The sequence below is a fragment of the Haliaeetus albicilla genome, chromosome 1 (assembly GCF_947461875.1).
Source record: "Haliaeetus albicilla chromosome 1, bHalAlb1.1, whole genome shotgun sequence".
Classification (NCBI taxonomy): Eukaryota; Metazoa; Chordata; class Aves; order Accipitriformes; family Accipitridae; genus Haliaeetus; species Haliaeetus albicilla.
This window is the reverse complement of record NC_091483.1, coordinates 34,929,724-34,942,755: the sequence shown is the minus strand read 5'-3', so window position 1 is coordinate 34,942,755 and position 13,032 is coordinate 34,929,724. Positions and strand designations below refer to the sequence as shown.

The 13,032-nt window shown below is 48.4% G+C and overlaps 1 protein-coding gene across 2 annotated transcripts in view; it reads left to right on the top strand.

The window, feature by feature from the left end:
* The first annotated feature begins 6,692 nt into the window (after positions 1-6,692).
* Positions 6,693-13,032, top strand: part of TNKS (tankyrase) — a 159,693-nt gene continuing 153,353 nt past the window's right edge. For both annotated transcript variants that reach the window (XM_069784953.1, XM_069784945.1), the window contains exon 1: positions 6,693-7,227. In XM_069784953.1, coding sequence (XP_069641054.1) covers positions 6,720-7,227 — 508 coding nt within the window. In that variant the 5' untranslated portion in view covers positions 6,693-6,719. The remainder of the gene's footprint in view (positions 7,228-13,032) is intronic.

Below are 13,032 nucleotides of genomic sequence, written 5' to 3'. Positions count from 1 at the left end.
CCCCTGGGCTTGCTGCGAGGTCTGGGAGCCGCTCGGCTCACAGAGCACAGCTCACCCCGTGGAGTAACAGCAAAAGCTCTCGCCTTGCCCATCCCCGCGTCGTTTCTGCACCCGGCAAAGGCTGGGTTTTCATCCAGCCCTGCAAGGAACCGAGATTAACCTTCCTTCCCGTTAAATAAGTGCGTTTCCGCGTTGGAGGGTGCGAAAGCCCGTGACCCTCCGGTTAGTCGGAGCAACTCTGCCACCTTCCTGCCGCGCTTTGTTTCCTTTGCTGCGCACATCGGGCCAGATCCTAAACACTGCCTTCTTCAGGATCCTCAGCCAAGCTTTGCTCCCAGGGCTCACAGAAGTATGCCTGGAAATTTCTACCACTGCTACAGGGGGGAAACAGAGCAGGTTTATAGCGAGGCCGTGAAGCAGACTGACAGAGGCTGCGGACGCTCGGATCTCCCAAGATGCGTGACCTTACCCTTACAAATGCCAGTGATGCCCCATGCCCAAAGGTTCAGAGGTTTTGAGATGTCACTGTCTTTGTACAGTGCAGAATACTTCAGCATGCTTTGGGTCCTTGACAACAGTTGCTTCCTCTCATCTTGCTGTGTTGTAACAGCTACCATTAAAGCACACTGTAAGCTATTACTTCAGAGCCATGAAGAGAAAGAAAAGCATTTGAAAAGTGGGCCACGGGAGCAACGAGTTTCACAGCCTTTATTCTCTTCTTTATTGTGGAGAGCCCTCACAAGAATGACGCCTTCTCTTTTGGATGTCCCTGCACATCTAACCGCGCTCCCACTTGCAGAGAAAAAGAGTGCTGAACTGACCTGGTGCAGAGCCATAGTCACTGCACTAAATTATTAAATTTACTGACTACTAAAACTACAGATCGCAAAGGCTCAGGTTCAGTTGCTGTCTTTCCCATCAGTAACAGACAAGCAGGGGCAAAATAATCTCTGAGTCCTAACAAACCTTTACCGGGTTTCTGCTAAATAGCTTTCTGAGTACCACATCACCCCTGGGTAGGGAAAAAGTTGCAGTGTTGGCTGGTAAAGCCAAACAAAGGATGCAAAGGACAGGGAGGAAAGCCCACAGGCCTGGCAGAAAGCGTGGCTGTGTGAAGGTAAGACCCAGCTCCAAGCAGGGTTCAGGAGCTGCCCAAAGCCAGTGGCAGTCCTGGGGTCTGGGCCCATGGTTTGGCTCCAGGGCCACCACTGTGGCTGGAGGGGAACAGGAATGCAGGGACACTCATGATCCAGGAGGCTCTGCTGAGAGGGACTAAACCTGGGGATAAAGCTTCTTTTCCCATCCTTCCTGGTTGGCTGGTGTCAGATCCTGACCCCGGGAAACAGAGATACTTCGTGGCCTCTTGCTAAATTGTGCCCATCTAGAGCTAGTTTCCAGGCTTGCCCTCATTTATTTTCAGAGCATCCCTGCATTGGGTCAGTACATGTTTTATTTGGGCTAACCCAGTTTCTGTCTTTGTTTTTTCCTGAAGATCACTTGGGAAGTAGCCCTTCTCTGTCTGCTGAAAGGAGCACTCTCCTTCCCCACTTCAAACATAGCACATTCAGTTCCTCCTGGGGAAAGAGTAATTCTCTTCTCCCACCCTCTTGCCCAATTGCTCTTATGATACCATGTTGACGGTTTCATTTCCAACTCTCTACATGCAAAGCCACTCAGCCTGTCGCTATCAAAATCACGTTTTTAAATCAAGATGTCATTTCTGGCATCAATTTTGCAGCTGATTTTCTTCCTCCCTGTGCCTTGTGCAGGTAAAGATGGAAAAAGCAGCATCGTTATTAGGGGCCACCCTCCCCATGACGCCCGCAAGTGCTGCAGATCCCTTCTGAAGCCAGGGCAGGCTCCCAGTTGCTCTATGATCTGCAGCGACTGTAACCTGAAAGGCTGCTACTCTGCACTATCCTCTTGTTTCCCACGGGAGAACTGGACAACCCCCTCCACCAGGGATGCTTCAAGCAGCTGCTCGACTCAGCCAGCTGAAAAATACCATGGAGAGAAGCGCTTATCTCCATTTGCCCGCTACTAGAGGTCATGGCCTGTATTAAACACATCTTTCTGACAGCATGCAAGGACAGCCAGGGAGGAGCTGGCCAAAGCAGGGAAAGTTTTGACTGTCAAAATCCCTATCACAAAATAGGCAAAGCAGCAGGAGCTGAATGCCTCCCCAAGGTAATGAAGAGGGGGAGAAAAGTCAGGCATCACTAGTCAAACTTTGATGAGCTCGGGTAGGTGGTGAATGAAGCTAAGCCAGAAAAAACAGTGCTGCTCAGAGGTTGTCCAAGGAGGAAAGCTCTGTTTTTTTCCCACCAACTTTACATTTTATCCTACTATACCTGCACAGGTGTGCAAATCTCTGAGTAACTTCAAACAGCTAGGGATGGTGTCTCTTGGCTTCTTTAACATATTCACCATGGTTAAAACTGCCCGTTGTGAGTGAGGTACTTTCTGGGGAAAGGGAAGATTTTGTTTCTCAGAAAATGTAGCTTTTGCTACAAACCTAGATGACCCCTTGTCTTCCCATCTGCTTAGGCAGAGGAGACACATTTCTCCAAAGACGACTTCCTAATTTCCTCTTTATTTGCTTGTGAGCATCCTAGAAGTCCATTAAACATGAGCATGCTGGATGCTGGTTTTGGAACCATTTCCTATTTGTTGGAGCTTAAAAACCACCCCAAACCCCTCTCCTAGCTGTCATCAGCTGGAGCTGAGAGGCAGGTGGTTGTAAAATTGCCAGCAATGCTATAAAGCTTTTTGTTTAAAAAAAAAAAAAAAGCAAAAGAAATTAATCCCATTTCAGTGGATTCCAATAGTGGCCCTGGAAAGTCCTATTGATGCATTTTAATTATTCAGCTGAAGTCTGAGGTGCCTCCACTTTACTGAGCCCTGCAGCTGCATCATTAATAAGATTTCTATCTAAAGCACCTCCCGAGTCAGGTAAAAGACAATGAGTTATCAACAGTATTTTAGAGCCTGACTCTGGGCTTTGTGGGACAAGAGGTGCAAATGTAATCAGCCACTTGTGACAGGACGTGAACCTAAATCAGCTCAACAGACACATCAAGCCACTGTGGCAAGCAGATGTGGGGAGCACTGTGGGCCGCTGCAGAGCTCATGGGCTCTGGCATCAGCACTGAGCGAGGCTGGCATCCCCTCAGGAGAGTTCTTGCCTTCCACACCACCAGACATGCAGCCCAGATGGTAAAAACCCCAGGTTCCCGCTTCAGCAGCAATTGAAGAAGTCACATTTCCAAGGGCTTGGTGGCTGGCCAGGGAACAAGCGATGGGTTGAGTGAACATTTTCAAAGATCCTCCTCATGTTCCTCCTCGACCTTAAGTAGAAATCCTGTAAGGATGAGGAAATTTTGCCCAGAACTGCATTCCTCACGCTATTTTGCCCATTGTTTCTGCAGGAATGAATAAGAATCTACCCCAAGGCACACCAGGCCGTATACAAATGGTGATGACAGCACTTGAAGGGATCCTGGACATGCTTTGGGCAGGGAAAAGAAAAGAGTTGCGGTGGACAGCACTGCTGCTTGCCTCATCTCTCTGGAGGGGACTAATGCTGCTGTACATGTGGGGCAGAATGGTGGAAGCTTGGGGAAACTGGGGGCTGCAATGAGATAGGGACCCCCACCCAAAAGTGGGTGTCTGAAGAGGAGGTGCATTCCCAGAACTGCTTGGCATCACATCCTGTGAAACCCAGGGCCAGGCCCCACTTCTCCATGGAGAGGTCTCATACTGTGAATCCTAACCCCTTTACTTGTTCCTTCCCAGGCACAGCTTTCATAGCACCACAGAAAGGTTTGGGTTGGAAAGCACCTTTAAATATAGAATCATAGAATCATTTAGGTTGGAAAAGACCTTCAAGATCATCCAGTCCAACCCCCTTGCCTTGCGCAGGGACATCTTCAACTAGATCAGGTTGCTCAAAGCCCTGCCCAACCTGACCTTGAACACTTCTGATGATGGGGCATCCACTGCCCCTCTGGGCAACCTGTTCCAGTGTCTCACCACCCTCATTGTAAAAAAATTCTTCCTTATGTCCAAGCTAAACCTACCCTCTTTTCAGTTTTAGACTGCTGTCCCTTGCCCTGTCACTACAGGCCCTGGTGAAAAGTCTCTCTCCTTTCTTGTAAGACCCCTTTATATTTCGAAAGGCCTCAGCAAGGTCTCCCTGGAGCCTCCTCTTCTCCAGGCTGAACAGCCCCAATTCTCTCAGCATTTCTTCATGGGAGAGGTGTTGTGGCCCTTGTCTGGACCCGCTCCAAGAGGTCCATGTCTGTCTTATACTGAGGACCCCAGAGCTGGACACAGTACTCCAGGTGGGGTCTCACCGGAGCAGAGTAGAGGGGCAGAATCACCTCCCTCAACCTGCTGGTCACGCTTCTTTTGATGCAGCCCAGGACATGACTGGCTTTCTGGGCTGCAAGCGCACATTGGCGGCTCATGTCCAGTTTTTCATCCACCAGTAGTTCCAAGTCCTTCCCTGCAGGGCTTTCCTGAAAGGCTGACGCAGAGTGTAGCATTTCTTACTCAATCCTACAACCAACAATGAATTGTTAAGGCCACCATGAATCCCAAATCTTAAAAAATACTACTTGTGTATTTTAAAATCTTTCAGGAAGTAGAACAAGTGTTTGCATACCAATACATTTCATAAAAGTGATGCTGTCTGTAACCTTGGTTTATGGGAAATACAGAGAGGGGTAAAGGAATGTGATTTGTTTGCCACTGATGCCACAAAAGCAACTGGCTGGTGAAAAAACTGCAGGAAGCCAGCGGCAAGCTGAACAGATGCATACTGCTGCTCTGGCCTCTTAAATGTCTTGTGAAGCTTGGGCGTGACAAACCAGATGTTGTAATGAGCTTGCAAAGTCCTTTCAGGAGTTTTGAATTGAAAGAAGGCTGCAAAGCAGCAGCTGCCCAGGTTCAGGTGTCAGGGAAGTCTTGCCGAGCTCTCTCAGTGCCTGGTCAAGGCCCATGGCTTCAAAGTCATGGCACAAACAAGAACTGAGCTGGGCACATTTTAACTGGATCTTCATTTACTGCTCCAACAGTCATGGGGATTGATTTTGTGCCTACCGCCTCATTGCTGGCAGAAGGGTACTTCGTAGCACTAGACCAGATCCTCATTTCTTCTGAACTCCTGTTTTCTGATTTTTCTGCGCCCCCCAGGGTTACACCCAGTCAGCGCTTCTTCAGCGCATCACACAGTGCTACGCAAACACTTCCCAACGCCCTTTCCCTACCAAACAACTAAAGCAGATCTGTTTGCCAGGACGAGGCTGGCTGGCATCAGCCACATTCACTCCCGTTAATGGGAATTCCTCATCGCTCTCCCCATTCTCTGACCTGTGGCTGCTACCCCACCAGAGCTGGGAGCCCCAGTACCTGCTGTACTGGGAATTCTCTGGGAATTGTTGCTGTTGATGTTTTTCCTGTCAATGGAATTTCCCTTGTACTCACAGATTAAAGTTAAGTGAACTGGAGATCTCTTGGTGACAGTTATTGGGGATTTCCGACTTAAACAGTTTATCCATAATGGGTGTTTCTGTCCTCCCTCAGTACCAGTAAGCCAGAAGCACTTTGGTCTCATCTTCCTGCTGCTTTCCAAATCCAAAACAAAATCCCGATTTAAACGCTTCTGCTTATTCCCATACAGTTCAGATCCTCTCATTCCACAGAGGGCCTTACTGGGCTGTTTCAGTCCCTGACATCCTTGGATTTCTCTTTCTTACCCTCAGCACTGACAGCCACCGTCTGCCTTGCTGCCCTCAGCTTCCCGTTCCATCCCTCAGCACTTTGTTATTTCTGATGCAGACAGAGCGTTCCCGCTCGCCTCTTTCTGCCGTTTGCTGTACGTGGCTTTTCAGTGACTGCCTCACCCTGGAGAACAGGCTCCAAGCCAAAGCTGCTTTCCTCCCCGAGGCGAGCGAAGAAATGGCCTTTCAGCTTCGCTAATGAACTTCTGAAAGAACTGCCAGACTTCATTTAGGTTTCTCCCTCCGCTTGCTCTCCGGCCAGTCTCGCTCCATCATTTTCCAGCTTTGGGAAAGAAGCTGTACCGAAACGAAACCACGCTGCCGGCTGGATCGCTTCCAGGGGAGCGGAGAAGGTGAGCGCTCGGCCAAGAGCTGCCTCTGCAGGCCAGGCAACCCACCCGCCTCCGGCGTGACCCTTACTTCAAGGCCGGCCTGTGCCGTCCTCCCGGGCGCGGAGGCGGAGGAGGGCCGCCTCGCCTCCCGCACCGCCTTCCCAGCGGCAACAGCGGGCTCCGGAGGGGAACGCTGCCTCTCGCCCCTGCCCCCGGGCCGGGGTCGGCGGTCGCACCGGGGGCCCTGCCGGCCCACCCTTGGGCTCCCCTCCCGCCCCTTCTCCCAGCGCCGGCAGCCGCAGCCGGGATTCGGTTTCCGGGCGCGGCCGGCCGCCCCCGCCCCCGCCCCCCGCCGGAGGGGGCCGCCGCGAGCCGCTGCCCCGCCGTGGGGCGGGACCCGGAGAGGCCTCGCCCCCGCCCTCGCCCGCCCCACCCCGCCCCCTCCCGCCCCGCAGCCACCGGGGAGGCGTCACGTCCGGGCGCCGCGTGTTGGGATTGGCCGGGTGCGGGCGGAAGCGTGGGCGGGGATTGCCGCCGTTGCCGCAGTGACGGGGGCCGGGGGGGGGGGTGGGGTGGAGGCGGAGGGGCGCGGAGGAGGGTGAAGATGGCGGCGCCGCGTCGCTCCCAGCACCACCACCATCATCACCCGCCGCCGCCGCCTGGGCTGGCCTCGCCGCCGGCCGCCGCCTCGCCGCCGCGCAGCCCCAGCCTGGCACCGGCCGACCTCGCCCCCGCCGCGCAGCGCCACAGCCTGGCCGGCCCCGAAGGCGAGGCTCCCCCCGACGCGGAGCGGCCTCCGGCCCCGGAGTGCTCGGAGGGCGCGGGCGCCGCCGCCCCGGGCCCGCTGCCGGGCTCGGGCAGCAGCTCCAGCAGTTCCTCCTCGTCCTCCTCCTCGTCTGCCTCGTCGTCGGTCGCGTCGAGCCCGGCGGCGGAGAGTCCCGAGGCGGCGGCGGCGGGCCCGGGCCCGGGCGCGGCGAGCGGGGCCTTCCGCGAGCTGCTGGAGGCCTGCCGCAATGGGGACGTGACGCGCGTGAAGCGCCTGGTGGACACGGGCAACGTGAACGCTAAGGACATGGCGGGCCGCAAGTCCACGCCGCTCCACTTCGCCGCCGGTGGGTACCAGGGCCGGGGAGGGGCCGGGGCCGGTCCGGCCTCCCGTTCCCGGCGAGGGCAGTGACAGCGAGTGCGTCGGGACAGGGAGGGTATGGCTCCCCACCTGGCCCCCCGGGAGTAGCTTCCCTCACTTCGGGGAGTGGACCGCCAGCCTCTCGGTGGGTCGGGAGAACTCGAGCCTGAGCTGAGAGGAGGGGTGCGCGCACGCTTCCCCGGCAGCGTTTCGCTGCAGGTTGTGGGAGACGGCTCTTAAATCTCCTCCGTCCCTCCCCCCCATAAAATGGAAGGTGATCCTTCCTTTGGGTGAAACGAGTGGGAGAGGAGATCCTGGAGGCGTAAGAGAGACTGCGTGGTCTACAAGTATGGATGTTTTTTCTCTGTGTTTGATACATAGGCAGCTGCAAACTTGTGCACGTATGCTTAGGAAGTGAGAAACTGGAATTCACGACAGAGTTGGCTTGAAGTTAAGGGTTTCACCTGTATTGTGGTAGCTCTCGAAAGTCAGGGACCTCTGTGATACATGTAGACTTGATAGGAATCAAAGTTGATGCCTTGGGCTTTGTAACTTTTTTTTTTTTCATTTGGGCACAGCTGCTGATTGATCTCTGCACCTCTTGTGGTCTGAGCGGGCTGGGGAAAGTGGTGAAGTGGAACAACTGAACTTGATATAAGTTACAGATGTGTCCAGGAGAGAATATGCCACTTAGTGCAGAGAAGAGATGTTGCTGTGATCAGAAATAATGGCATAAAAGAGTTAACAGTGAGGTCCAACAGTTTACCTTAACTGGAAGCAAACTTTACTGTTTGGCAAGTATAGCTATTACCAGTTAGCGTAGTCCATAAAGAGAACATTTTCTGCAGGGTGTGGGCGTCACTGGGGACACAGGGCACATGAAGTTCATTATAAAAGTAAAATGAGAAAGATGTTTTAAATCATCAGCCCCAACTCAGGACTTGCCCAGTTACTAGGTCTGTGGTCAGGCTGAGGGGCTTTTGACACATGCCACAGTGTTGCAGGATGGACCTTATGTAGTAAGGGGCACAGATCTTCGAGCTTTAAGTGGTGCACTAGTACACATAAATTAAGGTCATTAACAGGACTATATTGAGTGGTTGCTGTTTAAATGCTGGCGTATGGCTCTAAAGCACTGTGTTGAAATCGATAATAAAAATGAACGTTTTATGGCATGGTGTTGTCTGGAGCTCTGAATAGTGTTGTTCAATTTATCAGTTGGATAATACTCTCTGAGATCGTATGGGTTTGTTTTCATTTTCAGAGTACAAGTGGCATTTCATGATGCCTCAAAGGGAACTTTTGGTCCTGAGCCATTTCTTTTTCATTCTTCTCTGATCCCTGAGCTCTACCAGTAAAGCATGACCTTATGCACGTGGAGTTTAAAACACAGTGAACTGCTGGGATACAGAGATGGGACTTAATGTTAGCAAAACCTGGAACATAATGCTGGTACAACTGCATGCATGTGCGTGAAGTTCTTAAAAGTTTTGGAAGGGTGGTCTTGAGTCTGCTTTGCTTGTTTGGGATTCAGACTTAAAATTAGACCTTGTTGCTTCCCCTTAAACTCTGAGATCTCAAGTTGTAACTTCAATGCTAGTACAAACTAGTGCTGAAGCTGCAGTGGTAATTTGTACTTTGATTAGAGAAGGAATGAACAAAACGTACTTGAGGGGATAAGGCTTTGAAAGGCAATAGTGTCAGTAGGATGTCACTGTAATAGCAATGGAAGGTGCTTCCTTGTAGCATGAGGAAAACGGCAGATGAAGTTCTTGTACTTAACAAATTCCTATATCTGGTTTTCTAGATTTAAGACTTTCCTTAGCTACCATGCATATTTTATCTCAAATCACTTCAGTCTGTCTTGTCCAAATGGATTTGATGTGTAATCGTAGTATTAGGCAGATTTCTTATTACAGAGATCTTGGGGTCCTGCATTTTGGAAAGGCCTGTAAGCACGTTGTTTGAATGCAACTGATCTTAGGCAGTATATATCTGCCGGTGATGCAGTGTGTTGATTTGATCTCCTTCTCCTTTGTGGGCAAAAGGAGAAATAAAACTTGTTTGCTTATGAGCATAGGAATCTGCTGTGTATATGAAGCTGTGTTATGGATAATGGCTCATGTTTTATGAGCCATACCTAAGTGTGAATTACGTGGCCTTCACTAGGGGAACGGCAGTCAGAGTGCAATATGCAATGTTTTAAACTGCTTCTTTCATACCTTTTGAAGTTAAATTCTTAAATGACAAGACAGAGGGTTCCACTTCAGACCTTGTGATTTCTGATAGAGGAATTCTTCTAATTTCTTCTTCATTTCCCAGTTTTGGGGGTAGCTGGATTCCTCTCCCCCCACCCCCACTCCCCGCTCTGGGTACTTGACTTCTCCCTAGCTCAGTCTGGTTTTCTCAGATGTCCTTTTTGGCAGCAAGGCTAGGCAGTTAAGTTACTTTTACTGTAACAGGGAAGGACAACTTCCTTAGTTCTAGTTTCTTGTGAAAAGCACTAAGTTCAGGTTTCCTTAAGCTTTGTGAGGTTTCTAGTTTCAAAATCACCTTTATCTCCTTTCCCGTGGCAGAAGGAAGATAAAAGGGGTGACTTCTGAGAGCATTCAGAATCATTAGCATGTACATAAGCTGGGGATAAGGTGAGAACTGAAATCTCTGTAATCAGTTATTTCAAAAGCTGGAGATAGATATAAATCTGCTTCTAGAAGTTGAAGTCATCTGTCCATTATCCAATTCCAGATAAAATGTGCACAGCCACATCAAGTTGAAGCAACAGTGTTATCCTGATTTTCTTTATTTGGGATATCTGAATGGTCAATCGATATGAATGAAGGGGAATCAGTTCTTCAACTCTGTGTTGAAATATCAGCTAGTGTGCTGAATAAATCTGACCTACTTTGGTTAGCTATTCGTAAGGCATAAATTAATACTGAGGCCATATCAGGGTGATGGAGACCTCTCTTGCAGGCAGGAAGAGGTTGCACAAAGGATCATTTTCCTTTCATCCTCCAACTGGACTGTTATTCTAGCAGAGCCTCTCTTGAAATTCTGAATACCTTTCAGGATGTGTGGTGCTCAGCTTTTCCTTTGCAGATTTGAGGGATTCTTCTGTAGAGGTACACATGCTTGGACAGAGGAAAATTCAGTAGTGTCTCAACTGCTGTGTGGATTGCAGGGTATTTGGGTCTCTGGTACCAGTACAGGCTTTGTATATTGTCCAGCAGCACCCAAGAATCAGAGTAAGAAGCAGATTCTAAAGACTTGAAAGTGATTGAGTGACTTTAAAATACAAAAAAGAAATAAACTGGAGGTATTAATGTATTCACAGCATTTGCATTCATTTTTTTCAATGAAAACTAGCTTGCTTATAACTAAAAAGAATTTAAAAAGTAACTGTGCTAGGCACGAACAAAGGTATGTTTGGCTCAAGGTTTTATCCGTACTGGTGGCCAAAAGCAGATGTCGAGGGAAGAGTTATACACTTGCCCTATTCATATATGATACTTCTCTGAGTACTCTTCCTGCAGTTTGTAGCTTGGCAACTATTTGAGCAAGACCCAGTTTCTACATGTTAGTAGTAGCTCATCCTGTGGTAAGGAGTTCACTAAATAATTGGACTGTTAACTTGTATTAAAAGTAATTTGCTTCCTCTTTGTTTTTTCCACCCTCTTCACCAGAATATCCTGTGTTCTGCTTAATGGTTCTCTTCTTCAAACTGCATTGAATGAGACAAACTATTCTGCTCCCTTGCCTTTCCACTGCATTCCTCCTTTGATCTAAAGATGTGTTACCTCATTTCCTTGAGAAAGATCTTAACTGTCATTGTTGATTTCACCAGATTATGAACATCTTTATTACATACCCCTCACTAGTTGAAAAATTTATTTATGCCTGTGCTGTCTGTTCTTGTAAACTGGCTTGATAATCCTGTGTTTGGTGATGATGTCACATAGTTGGCAAAATACCTTTTTAGCCAGCATAACCAAATGAATTGGTTGTTCTGCGTGTATGTGAGAGGTAGATTTTTCTTCCCCTTTGGGGAATGCTGTTGATTTTTTTTTTTTTTTGAATGGTTGGATGATTTCAGTCTATGTGATAATGTGTCACATTTTGTGTGGTGTAGAGTGGGACTTAACTCTTAGGCTACATACTTTCTGTGAATCATTATGTGGTTGGGGGGGTGCCTGTATTGGTCCTTTATGTTTGATGGTAGCAGTGGTGCTTTCATGGCTTTTTTTGTGTGTTGTCCTCCATTTGTAGCACTCGTATACGAAGGCTGGCTTTCCAAGACTTTTCTACCTTTCATATGCCTAGATGGGGAGGAGTCCTGTGACCTTTTGTCTGAAATCCCAGCTTTTTCCCACAGCCAGCAAGAATTTGTAGCAGCTAGCTTGGTAGCGGACTTGCGTCTTCCCTTCTGAAACAAGGTTTAGCCTTACAAAAGGATATATATGTATTTGCTGCTGACACCTTGATTCATATGTTTTTAAGCCTAGTCTTTGCTGGTAAATCATTAGTAATAGCACCTCTTTCAGAAATGACTAGGTGGATGGACCTGATAAGAAATAAGCTGAATCCTAGCCAATTTCTTCATATAGCCACAGTCATAAGCTTGTCCAGTTCCACACCTGTTTAATGAGAAGTTTAACTTTTTTATTTGATCATGAAGTTAGCCCCTCAAGTTCTTAGGCAACACCTTCTTTTAGCTTTACAGTTATTCTCTTTCTAGTGTTTAACCCAAGGATGCAGAGAGTACTAATAGTAATTGCTGAACTGTGGCTTAATGCCCACTTCTGTACTGAGGAAGAGGTAGAGGTTTCCAGAGTGGCTTTTGGAAGGTATGGAGTTGCAATCACAGGGTGAAGTGCTCTTGGTGCTATCAGCCCAAACTCAGGCTTGGAGAAGCCTGATTTAAGGTGACTTGGTAGAGCATCAGTGATATTCTTTGTTTTCTTTCTTCTTGGGTCTATAGTAATGGCAAAAATTTGTTTGCGGAAGGTAGTCTTCTGTAAGCCTGCTTTTGATATCACTAGTAATAACTGTTTGAAGTAAAATCTTTTTATGAAGGCTAGCATATATAAATATTGTTTGGAAAATTTCTGGAGTACGTAATCCTGAAGGTGAAGGGATCTCACTTGGGTTGGAAAATAGTCAGTGGTCAGAGTTTAAGGAGAGAGCTGATCAAGTTGATTTGTCAAATAGCAAGCTGTTAATCATAAAAATGCAAGCTGCTTCAACATATGTGAGTGAGATAAGCAACTGACGATAAGCAACTGACGAGGCAGAACTAATATAACTAGCTGCTGAGTGTTCCTTGAGGGAGAGCCAGGAAAAGGCAGGAAGTAGCTTGTAACTTATTACACACTTCCACTCAATGCAGAGACACCTGAATCGACCACTCCACCTGTGGTGCAACGTACAACAAGTTAGCTTAAATTGCTCTGGAAAGCCTTGCTTGAGATACCATTCTTAAACTACTCTGACTCATTTTGTTGCAGTTGTCTGATATATCCTTGCCATAGAAGAGATGTCTGACCTTACTCAATTGTTTGTAAAGCCAAGTCACTGATTAATTCTGCCTTGTGCAACTTAAAGCAGGGGTAATAACAATTTTCAGCTGGATTCATATGGATAGAATGAAGAGTGCAGATTGTGTAGTCAATTAGGAAACATCCTGGCAGCCTTAGGCTCAGAGCCTGCAAAATGCAGACTTTCATGTAAAAAGATGAATTGATAAATTGCTGGTGTTGACTTTGAATTTCTTTCTCTTATGTTTTTGTAGCAT